We start from the raw sequence: 25,640 nt of genomic DNA, 5'->3' as shown, positions 1-25,640 counted from the left end.
TGTGGCTAATAAAAATGGTTATTAAAGGAAAGCCAGTTGTCCGTATTGCATTTTTTTAAACCAGTTTTTTTTTTCGAGAAAAAGCTGCTGTGCAACTTTCAGGTTGTTGTGAAATCGTTATAAGATCAGCTCAGTAAAAACACTCAGAAGAGTAAAAATGTGTTCCTTAAAACAGGTAAGAGACTGTATCAGTGCTTCAGTGTGTCTCCTCTCTAATAGTGCCTTTGTAGTATTTTGTTTAGCTCACACACGCTGTTGCTGCGGTAATAGTGTCTAGGATTTCAAAAACTCTAGTTAAACCAAGTAAAAAGGAGCACCGGGAAAGCAGATAAAAGACACACTTCTCTTGCAGAAATGGAGCCTTTTATTGGCGATGTGTTTTTAATTCAAAGGAAAAAAAAAAACTGAAAATTCAGCAACGAAGCTTCTTCTTCCCAATGAGAAGCTCTTCGAAATGAGAACTGCGTAGCGTAAAGCACAAGGTGTTCGGGGAAAAAGTTAACATGACAGCTTCCTTCAAAACGGTATAAGACATAAATGACAAAAATAATAACAAGAGACTTTACAATGATACCATTATCCTCTGTGTTAGAACAGTTTCCTCCAACAGAGAAAAGCTTCGTTGCAGCTTGAGCTCTCTTTCAGTCCCAGTTTAAAAATCAACCATGAGCCAAACAATCAAAAAGTCTCCTGATCTGACAATGAAAGATTGAAAGCATAACAAAAAAAGACAAGCTAGGAATTACTGTTGTTAGAAAAACATTATGATATAAATTGGCGCTGTCATTGTCACACATAAAAATACATTTTGGTATTTTAATTAATTTTCGATTACATGTTTCTGTCTGGGATTTTTTTTTTTCCTTAAGGAATAAGGTTAATTCAACACCCTTCCAGCGGGAACTGACTTAATGGTGTGATTTGGCAGGACGAGGAAAGGTAATTCCCTCAAGGGGATGGTTTTAACATTTTGACAAGGCTCATGCCAACGCAGGAGTCCATGGTGAGTTCTGTCCAGCTCTCTGTTATGACTCTTCAGCTGAGGTTTGTTTTGACGGGAGATGGATTTAAATGGTTCTTCCAGCTCTGTCCCTCTTTGGCAGGTGTTCCGAGCCCATGCTGTGGCATTGACATACTGTATCTACAGGAGGTCGACGTTATATCTCTTTGATTCGTGAATCAGCCTCAGCTTTATTTGGCCCAGGCAGAATCTCCTTCACACTCCTTCTCGACTTCTGACCATTTCAAAAGCACGCCAGTAAATGGGACACTTAAACATCCAGAGTCTTCTGATGCTAAACATATAAGACATATTAAACAATTCTGTAACACTAAATAATGTGCAACATTCTGATCTGGTAAGTTGACAGTCATTACAGGTAAGGCTGGTAACACAAGTGTAGAATTCCAAAAAAAAAATGAGAACTTATAAATAAAATGACAATTTTGGCTGCATTCTCACCTAAATTCAGGGCGTTCGCACATACTGAAAAGTCAGAGCTTCCAACTGTTTTGCCCCAATAAAAATTGAAATCTCGCTAGCAGATTCTTACACGTTTTCATTTTTCACACAATGTGCCTGGGATGTTCAGCACTGCCATGGGTAGTCTGAAGTACAGTTAATGGAATTGATCTTTTTTAATTATTATTATACAATAAAGAACATCTGTCCAATTAGAAAAGGAAATTAAGGTGTAATTATGGCCATATCTGTTCAATTAAGAAATAATTATCCATGGCGGTAAAATAGTCTCTCCATTTCCCTGTTATTTACCAAACACCAAAAGCAGCAGGAGTTAAGCAAAAGCAGACGCCAAAAAAATCTGGATGAAACATAATATGTTTCCTGAACATGCTGGAACTGCCAGACCCAATATAATATTTTTATTAATATCAATTAGACAGGTGTTTTTACTACATTTTTAACTTGAAGCTACTTCATAATTAACACTAATTTATGACGGAAAATAAAAAATACATTGTCAACACAAACTCCTATTTAATACTGGTTGTGTGTAACTGTCCACATTGTACTATTGATCACTGATGTTCAGGAACACTGGACATGAGCTGTAAACATTACATTAAGGAAATGAGACGAATTAAGGCAGTCCTACGTTCCTGTGCAGTTGGGGTTCACTTTACTTCCTTCTGTTGGCTTGGAGAGTAAACACAGCTCATGTTTTTTCCACTACAAACTAACATTTTATATTGACTTTGTAAATATACAGCATACAGCATATAACATACAACATACCAATGGGTGGAACAGCGGTACAGTGAGTAGCACTGCCATCTCACAGTGCCTGGGTGGTTCAAGAGGAAGTGGGTTCAATCCCCACTCAGTCTGTGTGGAGTTTGCATGTTCTCCCTGTGTCTGCATGCATTTCCTCCAGATGCTCTGGTTTCCTCCCACAGCCCAAAGACATGCTGTTCAGGTTCACTGATAGTGTGTGAGTGACAGAGAGAGTGTGTGTGTTCCACTGATGTATGGATGAGTAAACCAGTGTAAGTAGTGTATCTAGCAGTGTAAGTCACCTTGGTGAATAAGGTGTGTGGGCTGGTAACACTACATAGACTTCATTGGAAGTTGCTTTGGAGAAAAGCATCTAGTAAATGAAATCACCCAGTAAATGATGATTAGTAAATGATCATCCAGTGTACAAACAAGTGCTGCAACTTAAGCTGTAAAAGTGAACCTCTGGTTTATAGCTGTTATCAACACTGAGGTCAGCAGGTTTTTGTATTTTGGAAGGTAATGTGCAGTCTGATGTCTCTTAGTACACATCATGTCTGTACTTACATTACTTCTGAGAATCTTTAAATGATCCTTGAGAAAAAAATAAAAAAGGCTGAAAAGTGCACATTAAACTCAGTATTATATGAGCATCTGTCAATTTTTGCTAAGTTTATTTTAAATTGGCCAGCCTGTCAATGAAACATTAAACTAGTTCACATTTTATTACCAAAGTGCTGATTCCAGCTTTCAAATACTTATGTCATTCTAGTCTGACGTCAATATGTCAGTGAAATCTCATCGTCAAGAGAGAAAGAAAAGCATGTTTGTGCTCAAAAATCAGTGCTTGTTCAAAAAGGAGAGCTCCTTCAGAAATAAAACATAAATTTTTAATGTGTTGCTTCAAGCCTTTTAATCTTATTTGCCATTGAGACTCAAGCCTGTCAAGAGTGATTACAATGACTCAGTTGTACAAGACAGCTTGTTAAATATTTCAACCTCTTCTTGGTAAAATATCTCAAATAAAACGTCTTTTTCTTATTCCAACGGCTTTTAACTTTGGTACTAATTAATTTATTCATGAAACCACCAAAATATGGCTTATTACTGTCTATTTAGAAATGCTTATCTCAAAATATTCTCATGTTAGCAATTGTGTTATCCTGCTGCTATCAGCCTCAAATGTGGAGAAATACCTTTTATTGAAACGTTTTACTTCCTTTTACTTTATTACTATGCCTCAGTGAAATAGCCCTTGCATAATACAGTAAGGCAATACATGTTGTACAAGTAAATACAATTTTTAAAAGATACACGTACATACTGTAAAAGGAGTGTACAAATTTAACTACACACGAAAAGGTCAACTTGTTTAGATTTTTATTTTAAATTGTTGCTTAGCTGACATATGTATGCAAAGCAATTACACAATGGGGTATTTTTAGCTCAGCAAATGGGACAGCAGGTGGAGTAGTAGTTAGAGGCATTGCATCGCAATTAAAGGACTCAGGTTTGAGTCCCTGGTGCTCCTGTAGTACACTGGATCAAGGCATTTACCCTGAATTAACAGTGTAAAAATGATCCATATTTATGCATGGGTAAATTATTGTGTGTGTTTTGTATACAAACCCAATATTTTAACTTGCCTTGGGAAGATGATGATGATTATTATTATTATTATCATTATTATTATTATGGGGGGGGCGCGGTGGTGCAGTGGGTTGGACCAGGTCCTGCTCTCCAGTGGGTCTGGGGTTCGAGTCCCGCTTGGGGTGCCTTGTGATGGACTGGCGTCCCGTCCTGGGTGTGTCCCCTCCCCCTCCGGCCTTACGCCCTGTGTTGCCGGGTAGGCTCCAGTTCCCCGTGACCATGTATGGGACAAGCGGTTCAGAAAGTGTGTGTGTGTGTGTGTGTATTATTATTATTATTATTATTTTTATTCTTATTATTCCAGGAGCAAAGTTTTGAATGTTCTTCCCATGGTCAGGTGGGTTTTCTGTAGATGCTCAAGTTTCCTCCCACAGTGCAGATTAATTGGTGGCTGTAAATTGTCCTCGTAGGGTGTGTGAGCGAATGAATGTGTGTGACTGCCCTGTGTTTATCTGCATCCTGGGTGTACCCTGCCGCACACCTTATGTTTCCATGATAGACTTTAGACCACCACAATTATGCATTTTGTACAAATGAATGAATGAATGAATGAATGATGACTGAATGGTGATCTTGGAGACTGGGTTGCACCCGCTTCATTACACACCCTGCCTGTAAATAATGCTTATTACATTTTATTTTTCCACTGCAATAGCTTTGGCATCAAGTCGGTTGCGGACCTAAAAACACAGAAAACTACTACCCCCAGAAGACCCGCGAAGGACCCTGCAACGTCATCACGGCGCGTGTTGCCTTCAGCGAAGACGTCATCGTTAGTCGAAGGTGAAAACGGCGGCTCCGCACGTCCCACGTGACCCGACGTTCGAACCATTCAAAGTCACGCATAATTGGTGTGCGCAAACCTGTTGACGGTGGGCGGGACAAATGTCACGGATTCCATCTAATACGTTCTGATTAATGGGTTCCGCTGGCATGATGTTTTCGCTACTGATGTTTTTGTATGTAAAGAGTCACACTGTAGGTGCAGAAATAAAAATATCTGACGAAAGAGAGCGGTTATTGAGGCGGCTCGGGGAGGCTAGGTCCGCCATAATGTGAGTGCGCATGCGCACGCAGGTTTTGCGCCAGCTCGTTCGAGGGACGCGGCTCGCGCTGTCGCTACCGAGAAGCGGTTTGTTTCCCCCCCCCCCTTCTCACTACAACAAAAAGGCAGTCCGTTTCCTGCCGGTTCGTTTCGGCCCCTCATCACCGCTCCGGGCCCCGCCGCTCACCGCATGACGGAGGCGCCATGCCGGGAGGCGAGGGTCCCGCCGCTTCGCTCAGCTGCCCATCGCATCGACCGGCCACGGCCGCCGGACGAGCGGCGGCCGCCATAGGATACTAGACTAGGCCTCGGTGGGACCGTCGACTGGACGCGACCTCCCCGGAGGACTGAGGTCGGAGCGACAGGAGACCGTTAGCCTATAGCCGCCATCCAGGAGCTGTTGTCTCTTCGTCGAGAAAGCCTGAAGGGGCTTTGCCGAGAGAACGGAGCGGCCGGCGGACGCCGTAGTCGATGTGGGACACGATGGAGAGCGCGAGCGCGGGACTCGTGGAGGTAAGGCCGTTACGTGCGGGCGCCCTGCGCGTTGCTTGTTGTCGCATCTCATGATCTGTTGACAGCTCCGTCTGTCACGCCGCCGCAGATCCAGTCGCTGCTCGCGCCGCCGCGCGCCGCCGCCCAGGGCGAGGAGGAGGAGGAGGAGGAAGAGGATGAGGAGCAGCAGCGGCAGCAGCAGGGCGCGCGCGGGAGCCGCAGGTCAGACACGCGACCCCGGCGGAGCGGCAGGATCGCAGCGCGCGAAAGTTGCGCGAGCTGCGGGGAAGGAGGCGACCTGCTGAGCTGCGACCGCTGCCCCGCCGCCTTCCACCTGCGCTGCTGGTGCGTGCGCGGCCGCGCGCTCCTCTGCACACGCACGAACGCAACACGAACGAATCATGTATGCCCGGCCGCGTCAGTCCTCCAGTAGCACTGCGTTCGAGTGTCTCGGAAAGTCCTCTTCTTGCAAGGAGGGGTGCATTTTTCACCGTGTGCGCGTGTATGCACCTCACCCTGAGAGTCCCTTAGTGACGTCACGGCGCACGTTGCTGCCCTTGATCTTCCTAATACACGTCCATCGAGCCGTGCGTTTCCTCGCGTGGCCGCTAGGTGGAGTGAGTCCTACACAAAAACGGAGCGCGGAGGCTGGAGAAGCGGTGCCCTCAGAGCAAACGTGAGGAGTGTAAGAAAGCGGCATATAAAGGGTGTTCTGGAATGAGCAGATGCAACAGTCACCTGGCACCACACACCTCAGTGTTAAATCAAATTAGCATGTAGAAGCGTCTTCTGCTGGACTCAACTTATCGCACAGCGGGGTACTGGATGGAGATTTACACCTGGTAAAACTGAGTGTAAATGCAGGTGTGAATCAATATATCGGTGTATTAACGTGATTAGTCCCCTCAGCTGATCTGTGGCCATGAAAGACTCCCAAGTGATCCTTGACCATCAGTACTTTATATGGTCAGTAGCTGACGATTGACTGAACGCAGATCCGGGATCGTGCCTTCAGGGCTTTCCGAGGGCACTCTGGTTTCCACAGGGACCGTTCTCTGGTTTATTTCTCAACATAAAAGCCCTGATGTCCCATTCTGGTCCTTGTAGAACCTCTTTCCATTTACATGGTTCTCATCTGCTTTCTGCAGCAGGAGTTTAAAAACAAGACTGTCCTCCAGAAAGTGTCAGGCATGTGCCACGGGCATTTAAACCCCTGTAGTTTATTTCTTTAAGGTCTGCTTTGGCTTCTCTAGTTTATTTCTGTGACCAGATCGAGTGCAGAGCCCAGATACGACTGCGTTCGACAGGATCAGTAGTCTCAAGGTCTGCTGCCCTTCTGTGGCTGGATGGGTTTTGTGGTCCTACTCAGGATGGTCCTAAACATGTGTGAGACTATTACCTTCCTAAGTGTAATAGTGGGATTTGTGGTCAAAGGTCTCATTAGTCCATCCGTTACGAATAACCGTACGTTCAGTGCAGGGTCGCAATGGTCCAGAGTTTACCCTGGAAGCACAGGGTGTGAGACAAGGTACACCCAGGGTAAGACAGCAGTGTATCTCGGGGCCATCGCACACACTCAGTCTTGTACTATGTGCGGTTTAGAGTCACCAGCACCTGAAACACTTAGGACTGTGGGAGGGAAAGCAGGACACCAACAGAAGGAGAACATTCAAACTCAATTCACTGAGCTGGATTTGACCCATCCGAACATCTCGTACGTATTTTTCAGAATTCCAAGAACTCCAAGTAGTCAGTGTGTAAGAAAAGCAGTTAATCGTTTGAAGTAATATGTCTTGGGCTAAATTGTTAATCTTCTGACATGCTTGTGCATTTTTGTTTAACTCGGCATACCTCAGTGATCCACTGGAATGTAAGCTTTATTTTTTTATTTTTTTAAATAACAAACTCTGTGACCTGTCAGCTGGCTGTGGCTCCCTTTTTTTTCCTCCCTGTATGGTAAAACCGTGCAGAGGAGTGCCTCTGTTTGTCTTCTTTTCTGACCGGATTTAACCTTGAATCCACGTGAACAGCGCGGATTGACCTGTTGTTTCCATGGTGTCACCAGCAACCCACCTCTGAGCGAAGAGATGCTGCCCCCAGGGGACTGGATGTGTCATCGCTGTGTGGCGCGCAGGAAGGTATGCCGCACCGTCTGCGGTTTCTTTATTCATCCTTTATGAAAAATAGCTCTGTTACAGTAAGGTTTCAGTGGTACAGTTTGGAGACTTGGTGTTGTGTCAGCATATGCTGGTACCCTGATACTTAAGACACTTTGCTGACTGATGAATCCTGTGATTGTCTTTGTATTTGCTGTTTGAATGTCGCTTCTAGAGGCAGCTACTTGATTATGTAATTCTTTGTGCTTAAAGCTCTTAATTTGTTGTTGATGCACTTTTATTTACTCTTCTTTAATTTAGAGTAAAGCGATAAATGAATAGATGTAAATGAGTGCCGATGTGTCCTGGGGTTGCTGGTAAACACCGTTAATAAATTATCAAATGCTTTCAGAAGCGGGAGCAGAGGAAGGACCAGATCAACGGCTTGTTGGAGTGTCGGATGGTCAAGCAGCTATCGCCCCCGGTGGCAGAGCTGGGTGCTGTGCGACTAGAGGGGGCAGGGCTACAGGCAGTGGCCCAGGTGCGCTTCTTGGAGCGGCCCGGCACACCGGCCTCCAGCACCTCTACTGACACGGCTACGCCCTCGGAGCCGAACGACGCAGACGAAGAGGACCTGCTGGACGCGGAGGACGAGGCCCCCGGCTCGGACCCAGATGCTGACGCAGACGGTCCCGGGTCACACCTCAGGAGGCCTTTTGAGCTCCTCATCGCTGCCGCCATGGAGAGGAACCCCACACAGTTCCAGCTCCCTGGCAGCTTCACATGCACAACCTCGCTTCCAGGTCTGAACCTGCCCATTGCTGGAGCTTTTGTGGTCTACTTCACACCCACCCCAGGCTAAGGTGTCTAGTGTTAGCTGCCTCACAGGGGTTGTAAGTCATATTCTGTGTTTATATTCAGTTTTAGGAAGTTTGTCACATATTTTAATCTTCATGTACACGGACACGCAGGAACCACTAAGCGGAGGAGGAAAGAGGAGGCAACGGGGAGGAACGTAAAGAGGAAAAAACGTGAGCTGGACCCCAATGGGCTGGACCCATTGCCAGTGAAGGTGTGCTTCTCCTGTGGCAGGTGAGACCTTCGATCTGACTTTTGACATTGTGCCACCCCTCAAATTTATAAGGGTTCAAAACTAAAATGAAGGCCAGCACAATATTTGTCTGTTACACAGTAGGCGGAAAAGTGAGAAATGATGTGAATGTATATAAAGTGCTTTGTCCTTTTCATAGGCACTGTGTTTTGTAACAGATTAGGTTATTTCAGTATTTCCGTATTTGTAGAGGCAAAGGGCTCAAACAAATATTCATTTAGTGAAAACAGTCTTGTTGGAATGGGGTACATTCCAAGTGACTAACGTTTTGTATTGTACTCCATGTCATCCAATGCATTTCATGTTTTCGCCACACTGATAATTTCACTTTCGGTGGGTGTCGTCATACAGGGGCTGCAGGCTCGCCCCACTGATCCAGTGTGACCTCTGCCCCCTCCTGTTCCACATGGACTGCGTGGACCCCCCGATGACAGCCATGCCCACCAGCAGCTGGAGGTGCCCCAACCACAAAGAACACGTCTCGGTAAGACTCGCCACCGCTGGCAGTGGTGATTTAATCATACGGGTTGATTTGACCATGGCCTGTGGCCTCAGTGCACCACTGTTCACACAGGAGATGATCAGAGAGAAGAGTCATCTCTGTGAGACGTGTACAGTTGACTTGCACTCCTTTTTGTCTTTGCAGCTGAGCAAGGCGGACTCGACCCAAAGCAGTCGCTGCCAGCTATTCGACCACTTCCAGGACATGGTGTCGCAGAATGCCATCAAGTTGGACTTCCTGCAGCGAGCGTATCAACGGCGCCCATCAGACCTCGGCAGGGTGCAGCCTCACAGAACACGAGTGCTCAAGGTACAAGGAGCTGTGGATTATTACGAGTGCTACTTAATTGAGTTGATAGGAAATCCTTGTGCATGGGACAGACCTGAGTGTCATGGAAGGCTTTTGACACCGTGTTCTTCCTCCATACCACCACTGCAGGTCCCTGATGCTGTCAAGTGCCAATACAAATGTCCCTCGGCCCTAAACGCCCCCATGGGAGTGCGCAGCGGAGAGCTCATTTGTAACAGTGTAGATGAGACAACCCAGCTGTCGTCTCCGCGCTGCACCAGCAAGGCAGAGCAGCGAGAGGTGGGACCTGAATTTTTCATAAATCCATTTGTTTGTGATCCACAATCAGTTAAAGGTTGATACAAATGTCCCTTGGTTTACTCACTGGTTAGGTTCTGTAAAAGTCTCTGTTGCGAGGGGGTAAAATTACATTTATTCCTTATGGGGGTAAAAGTAATCCATTCCTAGCTGGAAAATATTTGAGAAAAATCTCTCCACAGACTCCTACTCAATGCTGAGCAGAGGCCAGTGTAAAAATACAACAGCGCTGTCCCCTAGTGGTGAAATGGGTCACTAATGCGTATCTTTTGTTTTCTCTGGATTTCCTTTCCCTGTGCAACAGTGGCTGCAGGATATCGTTGCTCTCCAATGCAGCATCGTACAACATTTATCTGCCAAGCAGATCACCCCCTTAGTTTCGGACTGTCACCAGGTCAGCCGGACCAATGTCAAGCCTTGCGTGGACCCACAGGAGACTGGCTCTTTATGTCCCCCAGAGGGGGCAGCGTCAGCAATCTCCTACCCCAAGCCCTGTCATACCCCTGCTAGTCCCCAGGGGGCCTCACTGCTGAACTCTCTTAGCCACTCTGAAGAGCCAGAAAGAAGCTGCTGTTCACCTGTGGAGACATCCTGTTTGCCAAGCGGAAGCCCGAACAGACCCCTGGGGTGCAGCAGGGACCCTGACGTCAGGCACCCGCAGGAGCTGCAGCAGAGACTGGCTTCTCCAGCCAGTAGTTTGGTGAAGATGGAAAACGAAGCTGCTGGCACCCCCTGTCTGGCTCGAGGGCAAACTTGTGTGCTAAGCAGTCGCAGTGTTTCCTCGCCAACTGTGGCGACCTGCACCCTCGCCCCACCCAGAGCCACCCAAGACAGCAGTACATCTGCCAAGCCTCGTTCCTCAACATGTGCTGCAGGTAAGTTCCCTCTTCACTAAACATCCTCTCACCCCACCTGTGGACGGATCAGTGCTGGGGAGGGACTCTGAGAAAGCTTGACTTACGTCTGCGCAGGTAGAGTGGTGGGCTTGTGCGGCATGTCTCCCAGTGGAGAGTCCTCGTTCCCAGGCCTGCTTTCCTCACACGCAGGGCGCATCGGCAGCTGTGTGAAGGCAGTAGTCGACGGAGACGGGGGTGAGTGCCGCCAGACAGCCTGGCCGGAGGCATTTTTTTGCATTGCAGTCAAAAAAAAAAAAAAAAAAAGTGCTCATCCTGAACTTTTTTTCCCCAGATGTGGAGCTCAGCCAGCTGGATGAGCGCTTTGTTCGTCTTTTGGCCTGGCAGAGGATCCAGCAGCTTTTCCACAACAAAGGCAGCCCTGCTCTGGATGGCTGTGCAAGAGTGCCCTCAACCCCACAAGCTGCAGGTCAGGAGAACTGGCCCCTCTTGGGCCCACACTCTTCGGCCCACCTCCGTGTTCTCTCCCTTGGCCCTCCACCCTTATCCTCCTGTACCAACCACCTATTCCCTCTCCTCTTGTCTGCTTCCAACCTCCTCCTCTCCCGTCCAGTGCAAAGGTCCCAGGTACGAGCACGAGCAGCCTTCTACCCCCTCACTGGGAAAGGAGGCGCTGTCAACATGTGCTACAGGACGCTCTACATTGGAACAGGTGAGCTACACACCTCGCTGTGACCTCACTCAGCCTCACCCTCTTCCTGGGTCTGCATGTTTCTGCTGTGTTGTGTACAAGTTCCACACATTGCAATGATTGTTTTTACATGAATGCACCACTGAGGTCAGATTGATTGACGTTCGGGTCCTGGATCAACACCCCTGTCCTCCTGCTCTCCAACGGACAGGTGCCGATATGGACGTGTGTCTAACAAACTACGGCCACTGTAACTACGTGTCAGGAAAACACGCGTGCATCTTCTACGATGAGGTGGGTGGATCCTGAAAATGTGTTTGGACCATGTCTCTCTTGGACATACTGCTGGAGTTGTATCTGATCCCTCAACGAGAACCCTGGGAAAGTTTCAGACATTGTCACCTAAGTTAGGGTAACTAGGCTCCTGTTTGAGTTTGATGCCATGAGGTGATATTTTGGTGTTGTGTAAATTTTGAATATTGTTCTGTGTATGTAGAACACAAAGCATTACGAACTGCTGAACTACAGCGAGCACGGGACAATGGTGGACAACGTTCTGTACTCCTGCGATTTCTCGGAGAAGACGAGCCCAGGCCACTCCAGCAGCGTGGTCACCAAAGTACAGAACATAATCAGTGAGTGTGCAGTTGCTGTGACGGGGTAGTGGCCAAATTTTATTGAATGCTGCATTAACTCCCCCCCCCCCCCCCCCCCCCTTGGTGTTAAAAAAAAAAATATTTTACTGCCAATATTCTGACTTCTCATCTTGCAAACACAGTTGGGGAACTGAAGTTTTTGTAATTTTTTTTTTTTTTTTTTTTTTTTTCTCCCTTCGATGTAAAGTCACTTTAATCACTAAACATTCATAATCTCAATAACTAGGACATCCCTCCGTTTATGTATGGTTAAGTTCTGTAAAAATCAGATAAAACTAGTGTAAATTGTGTTTACTGGTTTAAAAAAAAAATCCTGTATGTCTGAAGTAGTGGACTCGTTCTCATTGGCCACCACTGGTCAACAGGCCAGCTTGAGGTTTTTATGGAAAATCACAGTTCATAAGTCATGTTCATCAGAGAGCTGTGCTCATGTTGTTCTTCACTAGGGCGCTGTAGGGAGCAGGAGGTGGAGCTGGAAGCAGGCGGTGCCATGAGCACAGGGACGGAACCGGCGAAGCCCAGGGGGGTGACGAGCGGCTGGCCCCAGAGCGGACTCCAAGGCAGTCCGTGGACCCCGTGCAACTGCAAGGCTAGCGGTTCCAGCCGGCTTTTTGATGGAGGGGCGGGGTGGGAGGGCACAGCTCTGCTGCACCACGGCAGCTGTGTCAAGGTGGGCTGTTTGCAGTTTGTGTTCAGCGTGGTGGAGTTTGCCCCAAAACCCCCCGGGAAGGACGGTCGCAACAGAGAGACGCGGGATACTGCCGAGTCGCTTGAGCTCCACCAGCCTCCCGCCCTCCTCTCTGGCAACAGTTTTCAATGACTTTGACCTTGTACAATTATTTTTGTTTTTTTTTTTTTTTTTTATAGCATTCATAGGAAAGTATTGCATGAAGTCAATTATTTTGAGGCTCAAATGTCCTGGGATAGTTGCACCTGGAATTTTTTTTTTTTTTTAAAAACTCAAAAGGGATAGATTTGCATAAAATAAGGGACACTTTGATCCTCAATGTTCATAACTAATGTTTTCATTAGACGTGTAGAATTATCAAAATTTGTTCTATTTTGTGCAAGTTTATTTTTTTTTTTTCATACATGAAAACTTTACTCATTATTTAATGTGATTGTACAATTTTTTTCTACTTTTGCACTACAGGTAGTTGTATTAAACATGGATAAATGTACATGCAAGGATGTGTGCATGTACATACGGTATTTGTGTATATGAATACACAGGTAATTTTTTTTCAGTCCGAGACTATGGTCTGCTCCGTGTACAGCCAGTTTTTTTCTATTTCAGTGGCTCCAGTAGCATTAAGATGAAAACAGTGTTAACTTAGTCCTGTTCTTTCAGTAATTGAGTTGTGTGTAAATACAGTATTGCATTGTTTTAAAATTAATTTGATTTTCACATATGTAAATACAAATCTTTTTGGTCTGGCTATCTTATAAGTGAAAATACATGAAGATTTTCTAAGAACAAATTGTAGAATGTGTTTTCTGATGTCTTGCAACAAAACTTTGAATACATTGCATGTTAAATGATGCCTCGCAGCAACGAGACGGACCTTTCCTCCCCAGCGTGGTCACGTTGCGGTCGACTACCTCAGTTCGGGCAGGGTAGAAACACGTTGACCCTACACCCACCTGAACAAAGGGGGTGTGAAAGCAAAGCAGTGGGCATAACGGCACAGTCGCGTTCAGGAGTCACTTCAATATGGAAAAACCAGCCCACCTACATTCCTCCTGCCCTATATCAGTGGTCACACAGCACTCCGGTTTCTAAAACCGCATTGTCGATGTCTACATCCATGACTTTGCCATTCCACATATTTACCACCACTTCCTGAGGGGTCTCCTTAAAATGTGTCATCATTTTGGGCCAAAGTACAGGTCCTTTACCATCACGCCACCTGGTGTCACTCTAGTGTTGGGCATTTAACTGCATGTACTGGGTTGTCTTTCTGCAGGCAAATTGGGTTTCAGCAGTCCTCTAGAGTAGGCACTTCTGAAAAACGCTTCTTATGATCATATTTTCGCTTTTAAATGGACAAATCAGAGCCAAACCACCTCGTTACGCAAACGGCGGTGACGCTTGTGCGGCTGCAGGCACGAAACTCCTCGCTTCTTTCGAGGGGGGTCGGTGCTGCATGGGGCGTCGGTGAAGGACCGGTTCGGCCAGTTCGCGACATGTATCCAGGCTGAAGGAAAGTGGATTTGGAAAACCGGTCAATCAGGCAGAGAGGAAAGAGCGGAGGAGCCCAGAAGAACCAGGAGATCAGAGTCTCGGAGGATCCAGGAGCTGCCGACCAGCGATCATGTTGGTTCTGCTCGCCTCGGCCGTCCTGCTAGCTTCGCTTTATGTCCTCCTGGTGGAGACCGCCTTCAAGAAGTCCAAGTGTCGGAGCGCCGCGTCCATGGCCGGCAAAGCGGTGATCATCACAGGTATTTGCGCGCGGTGCGTACCCCCTGTCCACCCGAGTGTCTCCAGCTGTTGGTGGGGGGGGATTCAGACGTAAAACGTGTGTGTAAAGGGGTTTGGTCGAAGGACATGTGGACGTCTGATCTTCTGCGTCCAAACAGTCACCGTCCCATGCGGTTTTAAAATAGGATTTCTGGATTTTTTTTTTCTTCTTCAGCGTGTTACACGCGGTTTTACCACTCAAGTTACCTCCGTGAGCAATTTTCATGCGTTGAGCAAGGCTGGTTGGTTTTACCTATCTTTTCCGATGCATCACGATCACCTGTCCACGTGAGACAGGACGCGCCCATGCGTCTTTACGCGCGGCGGCCCGGGTTGAACCAGTCACCTTTGACCGGCTGACACGGGATTTAAAATGTATTCATGGTCTGCCAATTTATTTTTAATAAACCCTTACAACCTCGGTGTAGCTTTAGAATTCATTTTTGTTTTTTTTTTTTCTTCCGAAGAACAGCTTTTTCACCAAAGCACAACTTGCCCTCTTAAAATCCCTTCTCTAAGTTACAGACCTTTTCATTTTATTTCCTCTGACTTTAATTCCTCTGGTTGCCTCCCATCTGGCTTTGAAACTCTCAGCATCTCCTTCTTGTTAGCAGAACTTTATGTGCATCCAAACTCAGTCCAAAATTACAGACCAGTCTCTCTCCTTCCAAACCATTTGAACATGCAGCGTATAACAATTGTCTGAATTTCTTGCCCAGAACGATCTCCTTCATAGTTATCGGTCTGGATTCAAAATAAGCCATTTGACCAAAACTGCTCTCCTTATTGCGTCAGAATAAATAATCCCCAATTAGCTAGAGTGGCATCTCTCTCCTCAGTCCCCATTCTTCTCAACCTCTCTGCAGCATTAGACACCATCAACCACTGAATACTACCTTCCTCTCTTAGACAACTTGGAATCAAAGGAATGGCACTGAAGCTGTTTGAATTTTACCTGCTGGGTAGATCTTACCAGGTGGTTTGGCATGGTTCCTCTGCCTCTCAGTCTTTCTCAGTAGGTGTTCCACAGGGCTCAGTATTGGGCCCCTTATTGTTCTCCATCTATACCTCTTCCCTTGGATCTGTTGTTGCCTTTCACGGGTTCTCCCATCACTGCTAGACAACACACTGCTGCTCCTCACTTTTCCACTAATCAACGCAGGTACATACCCTCTCATTGCAACATGTTTCTGATACATCCACCTGGATGAATCAGAAACATGTTTCTGATACATCCACCTGGATGATCACCACCTGCTACTCCACTTCTTCAAGATTGAAATCCTTCACCTCCATACTGGTTCTTCCCCATGTCAAGAGCTCTTTGTCCCAGTGTACAACTCACTCATCTCATAGAACCTCAATCATAAACCAAGATGCATTAATCAGTGTGTTTTCACCTCTGACCCCATTACCAAGTCCAGTCTTTTGGTCCTTCTCTCCTATTTAGGGGGTAACACGGGCATTGGGAAGGCCACAGCCACAGAGCTGGCCAGGAGAGGGGCGAGGGTCATCCTGGCATGTCGGCACCAACAGAGGGCAGAGTCTGCCATCCGTGATATCCAGAAGGTGAGTGACCAGCTGCGTGGTTGACTTTCTTCATGGTTGAGATGGGGGATGACGGCATGGTGTGGGAGGATTTCCTCCATAGGTGCTCATCCGGTGGCCCAAATGCTTTTTGTTCCATAGGCAACTGGGAACAGCGAGGTGGTCTACATGCAGCTGGATCTGGGGAGCCTGCAGTCTGTGCGTTCATTCGCAGACACGTTCCTGCGGACCGAGCCCAGGCTGGACATTCTCATCAACAACGCAGGTGGGGCCTGATGCTCATCATCACTGCACTGCTCTTCATCATGTTCATCATATCTGTTCATGCTGGGCTGCTTCAAAGTTCGTGAACCCTATACGGATGCTCATTATTCTTGTTAAATATTAAACTAAACTAATAAAATCTAAATGTTAAATCCTAAACTTATTAAATGAATAAATGACTATTCATTTATTCCGTGTTTGTACTACACGCAAGATTTCCTCTAAACCAACATATGGAATTGATCATTATACACCTGAAATGTTACATGAGAAAGACTGATTAAACAACCATTTCGTGGTAAAACTAAGGGACACAAGGAGTTCACATACTTTCAAGTAGCACTGCATATAAAAGAGTGGTTCTGAGCCTCAGCAATGTGTTCTACTCTGTGTGTGTGCGTGTGTGTGTGTGTGTGCGTGTGTGCTCACCCGTGTGTTTGATCGCGGCTTAGGCTTGGTGGCCGATGGCCGCACCAAGGACGGCTTCGGGATCGAGTTTGGCGTGAACCACCTGGGACACTTCCTGCTCACCTGCCTGCTGTTGGAGCGCCTGAACGAGGGCGGCGGGGGTCGTGTGATCACGTTGTCCTCCGTCGCCCACCGCTGGGGTTACATCGACTTTGACAGCCTCATGGCCACCAAGGACCTGGGTTCGGGCCGCTACAGCTGGCAGTTTTTCCAGGCCTACTGCAACAGTAAGCTCTGCAATGTGCTTTTTACCCGCGAGCTGGCCAAGAGACTCCAGGGCACCAACATCAGCTGCTACAGTGTCCACCCAGGTGTGTCCCTCGCTCCCCTTGGACCTTTGAGCTCTTCCAAATACTGAGATGGTGATGCTACAGTCGGCTCCATTTCAATGTCCCACGCTGATTTCATGTTGGAACTTCGCAAGGTGCAACGCAGAGGTTCCCACTCCTGGTCCAGGTTTTCAACACCCCCCAGCGTGTTTTTTTGCGCTGGCCAATTAATTTGTTTCCCTTAACTGAGCTATTGGCAAAATGCAAATAAATTTCAACTTAAATTATGGTGAGTCTTAAACGGAACATTTATCTTCATTGTGGAATGTCATTAACACTTCGAACCATACGATCTGTTTAATGGAGAGCTTAATGAAAATCGAAGATTGTGTGGAACAAAAACTAACGTATTCGCGGGGTTTTTTGGAGAGATATGGGCGATTCCTTTCGAAAACACTGTTTTCACAGCGACTGTCTGGAGTGTGTGTGCATGCGAGCATCTGAGAGCCTAACACCCACCTGTCCCACCCTCATCCTACAGGAATCGTGCGGACTGAGCTCTCGCGGCACATCAGCCTGTGGCAGAAGGTGTTCATCGAACCCGTGGCTCAGCTGCTCTTCCTGGACCCAGAGGCCGGCGCCCAGACCACCCTGCACTGTGCGCTGCAGGAGGGTCTCGAACCGCTCAGCGGGAGCTACTTCTCCTGCTGCAAGCCGCAGGAGCTGGGCGCCCGCGCCACTGACGACGCCGTGGCTCGAAAGCTGTGGGAAGTGAGCGAAAGGCTGTGTGGTCTGTGCTGAGGGAGTGCACCCTCCTGGGGCCACTACACACCCATCCCGCTGAGGACACCCACACATGGGGCCTTCAGCTGCGCGGTGGTGTACGTGTATTTCTCTGGATGATTCGACACCACCGCCATCATTGACATTGCTCTGTGTTGTTTGCTTTGGCTGAAAGTAGGGTTGCAACGGACGTATACGAACCATACTGTGAGCTGTAGACCCCCGACCGCTGTGAAGTTAACCCCAACCATTCTGGCCCGCCCACATTTCGAATCGGCCTGAGCCTCAGCTGCAGCGATGACCACACTGGCTCGTTTACCCTTGTTTTTGTACAGCGGTACGGTGCTGCCCACACTGAGGACCGAGCTCAGAGGAGCTGTTCGGAGTCATGTTTGTACGGACCCGTCTGGGCTGCGATGTGACGTATGCACGTGTTCATCCCTCCATGGAAATAAATGTATGCAAACACTTTCTTTCCTCGCTTGATTGATGATTACAGCTCAGAAAGAAACTGTTTACACCACTATGTGGAACGGTGCTCCAAACTGTAACTGTCTGTAACTGAAACAAATGACCTGAACCATTCTGTTGGTTGGTAATAGTCAAGATTCCAGCATCTCCTTACATGATAGGTGCCTGCTGATGCTGTGTTTAAATGCATGTGCTGCTGCTGCAGGGTTGCTGGTTCGAGCCCTGCGTGGGGCTCTAGTTCCTTCTTGGGACAGGTGCTAGCGTAGACTTTAGACTTGCTGCCTTTGGACCTAAAGGTCACAGGTTTGAATTCCAGCTGTAGTACCCTTGAGCAAGGTACTTGCCCTAAATTGCTCCAGTAAAAATTACCCAGCTGTATAAATGGGTGAATAATTGCAAGCACCTTAACATTTTAAGTCGCTTTGGAGAAAAGTGTCAGCTAAATGAGTAAAATTCCTCATGCATTAATGTTGAAGGGTCACGACACTGACTGTCCAAGTTTCAAGGTCTTATGTTTAATCCAACCTGCAGTCAAAGGAAAGTATAAACATGAGATGCGTTGCATGTGATTTGATTGCGTGTGATTTTGGATGGCTCTGTCGTGACGACTGCGTGTTCCCATTGCGCGGAAAGTCTTTATGATGTATCTCACATGCAAAGACTGGAGAGGAAACGGGCAAGAACAGACTGATTCGTGCTGACTGCATATTTTTTCATGTTTTGACAAGAGGCGGGATTGAATCGAGCCAATCAACTGAATTGGCAATCGAGTCGATTGCGTATGAGCGCAGAATGGTGTTTTTTTTTTTTCCTTCACCGCAGCGAATAGACCAGCTTGGCGGGTTTCACAGGAGCCTCACTCTCTGGAGAAAACCTCTCTGTCCAGAAAAAACATGCAAAGCCACTGATTTCAGCACCATCCGAGACCCTGTCTTCAGAAACCACGGTTTCCTCTAGGTTATAGCCCATGGTACAACTTTCACCTGTATCTCAGAAAGCGAGGAAAACCTTTCCTCATTCAAATCTGCGTCCTAGTGGCACCTATGTAGTTCACAATGCCATGGCTTTGCAGAGGTTCTTATAGTGACCTATTCAATGATCTAAAGCCATCTACACTTATTTACCCATTTATACAGCTGGGTAATATTTACTGTGTCAATTCAGGGTAAGTACCTTGATCCAAGGGAACTACAGTAGGAGGTGGGATTCAAACTTGAGCGTAATGTGGGAACTCCAACGACTAGAGTACCTGCTGCTCTTCTTTAATTGGTATGAATTTGCAATTTTGACTGCAAAACATGGGTTGCATATATGATATAAATTTAATTTTGTAGCCCCGAATCGCGAGTTATGTGAGCACGAGATATGCACGCAACAGTCCAAGCCAAATCCTTGCGCGGCACTGATTTCACCAGTCTACTCCTAGTGGTTGCAGTTCCCACATCCGGCCACTGGGGGCACCATCCGACTTCCGGACCGGCGCGTTGAGCGTCGACGTCAAGAGCGGCGTTCACTTCCGGTCCTCCTCGGGCGACGGAGCGCGCCGTCCGGAAGAGCTGAGGATTCGTGTGTCGGTCAGTGTAAGTAAAAAGTACTTCAGTTTTAATGTTGTGGTAAATTCAGAGGTTTTGCCTTTGCGGCGCAGTCGCTCTATCGCGGTATTCCCGCATTGGTGGAACTTGTTCTAATAATGGCAGGCATGTAGATGTCGTTGGCCGGGCACCAGTTACTGCGTGGTGGTGTGTCCAAATTTTGAGTAAAATGGTGTAAATTAAATTAAATTAAATTAAAATACTGAGTAAGTACTGTAGTCGTTCAGAGAGTGAGTCCTCAGAGTTTCACCGACATGATGCAGCAAACTGAAAACTCACACAGACTGAATACTGTGAGCAAGTACTACTTGAAGTAGTTACCTCAGTACTGAGACTCAGTATTCCCTGACTGCAAATAGAGTAAATTCTCCTGGTACATATCCAGAGTAAATAGTGACTGACTGAATGTGCAAGGCTGGATAGTCACAGTAAACAGTCCCTCGGTGAGTAGGGCAGCAGGTGGCGTAGTGGTTAGAAACTGCCTGGTGTTGCACTCAAAGGTCTGAGGTTCGAATCAAGCCTCCTGCTGTAGTGCCCTTCGTGGAGGTACTCGTCCCGGATCGATTGCCGAAATTACCCAGCTGTATAAACGAGTAAATCGGCGTAAGCGGCTTAACACTGTAAATTGCTTTGCAGAAAATTGTGAGGTAAAATACTCAGTGAAGAGTACATCGCTGAAAATACTGATTCAGAAAACGTGAAACAGCTGCGTGTGTGTGGAACTCGGCTCTTAACTCGTATTTTTATGAGAGTCTTAGTTTTTGTCAGTTTGAAAATGTCTCTCTTTGTGTAACATTTTTGTTTAAGGGCAGAACCGTGAATGAATGTGAGTGCCTGAGATGTCTGGCTTTACCCTCCAGTGTAATGTGGTAAAATGGGCTGCGCTTTGACTGATAACATGTCTCTGTATCCAGACTGTTGGTTTCACCCCTGATGGTTGTGCCATGAGCTTCCTCTCAGTTTGATCTTCCCTCATGATGAAGATGCTCCTCCCCTGCAGCTCCTCCCAGTGATGGGCAGTGATGAGGATGGTCGGCAAGATGATGGTTTCGCTGCGCTGGGCATCCAGAGGTGTGCAGCTCAGGTTGTACCACTGCTCCTGGCTCCGGCGCTCCTCTGGGGATGATGACTCCGCATCAACGATGAGGATAGTCAGTGATGTGGTCGAACGCAGCAGGAGCGACGGAGAGCCACGCATGTCCTCGTGGCACCGGGATCGGTCCTCCGTTGGGTGGGGTGCACCTCGGTCCCGTGTTCCCCATCAAAAACCCAAAAAGTCTGCAGGCTCTGAAGTGGCACGCTTCGGCCAGAGCAGATTATCACCCGAGCTGCTCAGGCTGCGAGCCGAGGACTTTGCCGAGGGCCACTGGGGGTCCGTTAGCCAAGAGGAGCCCAGACAGGAGGACGAGAACACAGAGGTCCTCTTCGGTGTGGCGCCCTGCCTCCTGGCTCTCACCCAGGGCCGGCGGACTCTGCACAGGCTGTTTGTGAAGGAGTCCAGTGGCCCCGATAGGGTGTCAGTGAGGCAGCTGTGTGAAGCGGCCCGGAGGCAGGGAGTCCCCATACGGCGCTGCCGCAGGGCAGAGTTGGACAGCATGAGCGCCAGGCGGGTCCATCAAGGCGTCTGTTTGGAGGCCAGTCCTCTAGACTTCCTCACGGACCATGGTGACCTGGCTCAGCACAGGGCCGTGCAGACCCCGCTCTGGCTGGTTCTGGATAGTGTGCAGGATCCCATGAACTTTGGCGCCATTCTGCGTTCCGCCTACTTCCTGGGCGTGGACAGGGTTGCCAGCAGCATCCGGAACAGGTACCACTATTGATGATAGACTCTTCTCCAAAAGCACTCTATATGCGAGGACCTTTGGGGACATTTAGGGACAGTACGTGATCTGTCACCTTTCAGTCAAAGGTCTTGGGATCAAATACCCCCTTGTGCTGTTGTACCATTGATCGAGGTTCTTGCCCTGAATTGCTCCAGTAAAAATGACCCAGCTGTGTAGATGGGTAAATGAGTGTAAGCAGCTAAGTGGACAAGCCTAAACTTGCAAGTCAGATTAATAAATATAAATTAGGGCTAATGGAATCCACCAATCAGAAAAAAAGCAGTTAGCATAATAGGTACAGCTGCTGCCTTTGGACTCAGAGGTTGTAGGTTTGTTGTACCCCGGTCAAGCTACTTATTTTGAATTGCTCCAGTAAAAAAAAAAAATTGCCCAGTTGTAAAAATGGGTTAATAATTATAACAGCTACCCTGTTAGTCACTTTGCAGAAAAGTATCGGCAAAATGACAGAATTTCTACATTTATGCATTATAGCTCCCAAAATGTCATGGGATACTACGTGGTCTGTATACAAGACCAATATCTAGCGTGAAGAGCTTAGATTTCTAGTTGCAAGTAGAAATGTTCTACAGTACAGTTTTTTTTATTTTTATAAATTCATTTTATCTTCAGCTGCCCCTTAACCCCAGTAGTGAGCAAAGCGAGCTCTGGCGTGATGGAGATCATGGGAGTGTACGGCTGCAGGGACCTCGCAGGCATGCTGAAGGTATCCTTATGTTCTCCGTTTGTCCGAGTTGCTCCATGCCGATGTCCACCAGGGGGCGCACCAAGCACAGACTCTTTCTCTGAATATAAAACCATAATAATCAGGATATTTTACACTGTTCTCCCCTGTCAAGCCTTTTACTCTGCTGCCATGTTGCCTTGTCCTGTTCAGGAGAAAGTTTGCACTGCACTTCCTGCACAGTGTTTCACACCTAACCCATGAGCTCTGTTCTCCTTTGGTTGAAGGCAAAGGTGCGGGAGGGTTGGCAGGTGGTGGGCACCGTGGGGACGGAGGACAAAGGTGTGACTGTCCCTGTCTTGAGCTGCACACAGTTTCAATTGACCTCACCCACGCTGCTGCTTATGGGTGAGTGTTTCCAGCAGGGAACAAAGACCCAGTTTCTGCATGAATGTTCAAGCGTGTAGCATGTGTCATGCATGTTTTGCCCTCTCCAGGTGGAGAGGGCACTGGTCTGTCAGCGGAGCTCCTTGAACTCTGCCACTCCACGGTCACGATCCCAGCTGGCCGTGAGCTGCATCCCGCCGTCGAGTCCCTCAACGTCTCTGTCGCTGCAGGTAGTGAAAGAAAATCACGCTGTTTCCAACACGAGTTTGGTTCAGGGACCTCCCGTTTAACCCTTGAGCAGGGGACTTGACCAGGTTCAGCTCACCATAATTACTTCAGTAAAGCTGCAAAAACATTTTGGAACTCTACAGCAATTTACAATAAATACCAGTTTTTAAAATATTGTAACAATAAAAGTATGGGGGAATAAAACACCAAAATGAAAAGGATGTAATAGAAAGATTATTGACAAAAGGGGTAGCAAAGTGGATCATGTGTGTTTTGAAGTGATCCAAAGGATGATACCTTTGGTCCAACACCCTGTGTCTGACTGTGTCCAACCTTACTGTTCGCTCAACAGGAATCCTGCTGCACTCCCTGCTGTCTTCCAGGCCAAAGCCATACCCATGAGCACATCCCCATCGAGTGATCATCCTCACTGAGGGCACTGTACCTCACGTGTGAAGAGGAGTCCGTCAAGGGGTTCATGACGGAGATAAAACCAAGCTGACCTGCTGTAGATGTGCCCGGCAGAGGGGTCGGAAAGTCATCAGACAAAGTCCTGCCTGGTCCTTGTTGTTAGCTACTTGTTTGGGTGACACCTCAGTGAGTACAGGGAATGAGACACACGGGAGCAAAGCACTCTGTGATTATATTCCCTGGGGGAGGGAAATTCATCCATGGGAGGGGGCGTTACTGGGCGACAGGCATCAAAGGAACTGGAACATGTGTTTCTTAAAGTACATTTTAAACTACAGTTTAAACAGTTCTGTGTCCACTGTATGTACAGAGCGGTCAGTAATAAAGCCTAAAGGTTTATTTGTTGTCCCTTCTGTATTAAACCTTGTCTGTTGTGTGAAACATTTTTCTGTGGTTGGTATATGCTTATTTGCAATTATTCGTTCGTGAGCCTGGTTCATGAGGTAAACGTTCTACTGCAGTTTCACATGTCAGTGACACGTTCTACGCACACATCACTATATTCAGTGGAATGACGTGTGTGTTTTAGGCAATGATAATACAACGTGACACCTCCAAAATAGGATGCTTGTTGCCTAGGAGATGACCCAGGAGAGGGCAGCCCATTGAGAAGCTGTGGTACGACAGGCCATGAGTGATGAGGTCCTGTACCCCGTCTTCAGGTCTTTCTTCCTCTGGTGTTCTTCACACAGCCGTGTAGTAACTAGAGTCTGATTTTCTGTTGCTGTGTTATAAAAAGTCATTCATCCTAGTGCTGGAACAAGGTTTTATGGGACTTTAGTGTGGCTGGAGTTTGAATTTAATGAAAGTAGATCCATAGACCGTCCATGTGCTGAATCGTTTTTTAACCGAGAAAAACTCCCATGGATGGGTTCGTCTCCAGGTTCTGGTTTTGCTGCTACATGGGTTACATCTCCAGTGGTGCCCCAGAGGCTGAGTGTTGAAGCTTTCAGAAAACACCATCTGACTAAGGTTCCTCCTTGAGCTCAGCACCCACAGAAGTGAAAGATGAAGTTCCTGCATCGGGGCCATGGTGCAGGACAAAACCCTGCCTTCTGTTCCCTGTTGAGTCCCTGCTTGATCCCAGAAGGAACTTCCAGGAAGACAAAATTGAGAGGCTGTTTCATCGCTCATACTTGGCAGTGTAATTTTTCAAAGCACAATATGAGTCAGAAGGTGAGATGTCTGCGAGGAGATGAAAACGATGGTTTGTGCGTGGAGAGACCCTGGGAATGGTGTCGGAGTTGGGGATGTGAGATTGGACATGTGAGAAAACGATGGACTGGACCGGTTCGGCCGGGCCACTGTGATGGACAGAGGTCTGAAAGCTGAGACACGCCTGAAGGAGGAAAGCTGTTCTGATTTCTTTTTTTTTGCGCCACACTGGAAGGGGCATTAATTATTGCTAACACACCCCTCAGTCCCTGATGGCCCTGCCACCCATGGCATAAATCATTATTCCCTCTTAATAAGACTTGCCTCTAACCTACTGCAGAAAGCCCATTTCGTCTCCCGGCCAATCGTGTGTATATGTCTCATTTTACTATTCTTGGATTTCAGGCGCTCCAAGCTCGTCACAATTGGGACTGGAAGTGCGTTCATAACTTGATGTTCTAAGTTCAACCACCGTGTCACTATAAATATTAGCTTAATCATACCGCCGTTCTTCATTTCATTCATAGACATTTAGAAACCTGAATGCCAAACTCAATTAAAATTCACTGTAAGACTATATTTACTCCATTTTCATCAACTGCTTGTCCTACGCAGGGTTGCTGTGTTCCAGAGCGCAAATGTGGAAACGCTGAGGTAGGGAACGCCATGGACGGGGTGCCAGTCCATCGCAGGATTTCCGTTTAATTGTCTTTTAATAACTTCAGACAACATGTCGCAATATTTCTCAGCATCTGGTCACTTTCAGTCTGCGGTATGTGTATAATCAATAAAAGTGGAATGATAGGGACACGGCTCAATTTATTCATGGGGAAGGTGCCGTAGAAGTCCGGGACAAAGCTGTAATGAATAAAAAAATACCATTCTAAGACTTATTAACATTTTGTCTTTGATTGACGGAGCTGATCTCACAGTTACTAAAAATAAAAATGTGTCGTCTCTTCAAATTCACATTCGGGGCCTATTGTTGACTGACTCATCCCATAAATGAACAATGTTCCTCACTGCGAAATACTGTCTGGATGTGGAAACGCAGGTGACATTTCTGAAAACAGATAAAATACAATTTAAAATAAGTTTT

General features: G+C 47.2%; 3 protein-coding genes across 6 annotated transcripts; all 3 read left to right on the top strand.

Annotated features, from left to right (window-relative positions):
- Nucleotides 1-4,130: 4,130 nt before the first annotated feature.
- Nucleotides 4,131-12,870, top strand: LOC108921479 (PHD finger protein 12-like). 2 transcript variants are annotated; one of them, XM_029249463.1, is made up of 15 exons: nt 4,131-5,444; nt 5,533-5,768; nt 7,489-7,561; nt 7,932-8,322; nt 8,491-8,611; nt 8,982-9,114; nt 9,277-9,441; nt 9,571-9,720; nt 10,043-10,613; nt 10,785-10,829; nt 10,927-11,061; nt 11,206-11,304; nt 11,495-11,577; nt 11,780-11,918; nt 12,386-12,870. In XM_029249463.1, exons 1-15 carry the CDS (start codon nt 5,403-5,405, stop codon nt 12,757-12,759), a joined length of 2,757 nt encoding a protein of 918 aa, XP_029105296.1. In that variant the 5' UTR covers nt 4,131-5,402; the 3' UTR covers nt 12,760-12,870. The 2 variants fall into 2 exon arrangements, with proteins under 2 accessions (XP_029105296.1, XP_029105294.1); XM_029249461.1 differs by having other exon boundaries at nt 10,710-10,829.
- Nucleotides 12,871-13,805: 935 nt separating this feature from the next.
- Nucleotides 13,806-18,200, top strand: LOC108921349 (dehydrogenase/reductase SDR family member 13-like). The gene is made up of 5 exons (XM_018730803.2): nt 13,806-14,381; nt 15,851-15,969; nt 16,090-16,213; nt 16,665-16,991; nt 17,491-18,200. Exons 1-5 carry the CDS (start codon nt 14,255-14,257, stop codon nt 17,748-17,750), a joined length of 957 nt encoding a protein of 318 aa, XP_018586319.1. The 5' UTR covers nt 13,806-14,254; the 3' UTR covers nt 17,751-18,200.
- A 1,476-nt stretch (nt 18,201-19,676) lies between these two features.
- On the top strand, nt 19,677-23,730 carry mrm1 (mitochondrial rRNA methyltransferase 1 homolog (S. cerevisiae)). Of its 3 annotated transcripts, none has more exons than XM_018731017.2 (6): nt 19,677-19,783; nt 20,796-21,602; nt 22,249-22,342; nt 22,588-22,708; nt 22,798-22,917; nt 23,268-23,730. In XM_018731017.2, the coding sequence occupies exons 2-6, from the start codon at nt 20,818-20,820 to the stop codon at nt 23,315-23,317; spliced, it is 1,170 nt and encodes a 389-aa protein (XP_018586533.2). In that variant the 5' UTR covers nt 19,677-19,783; nt 20,796-20,817; the 3' UTR covers nt 23,318-23,730. The 3 variants fall into 3 exon arrangements, with proteins under 3 accessions (XP_018586533.2, XP_018586536.2, XP_018586534.2); XM_018731020.2 differs by having other exon boundaries at nt 19,728-19,783; nt 20,779-21,602; XM_018731018.2 differs by having other exon boundaries at nt 19,728-19,783; nt 20,710-21,602.
- Nucleotides 23,731-25,640: the final 1,910 nt, after the last annotated feature.

Source organism: Scleropages formosus, chromosome 25 (genome assembly GCF_900964775.1).
Source record: "Scleropages formosus chromosome 25, fSclFor1.1, whole genome shotgun sequence".
Taxonomy (NCBI): Eukaryota; Metazoa; Chordata; class Actinopteri; order Osteoglossiformes; family Osteoglossidae; genus Scleropages; species Scleropages formosus.
This window is presented reverse-complemented; position numbering and strand designations above follow the sequence as displayed.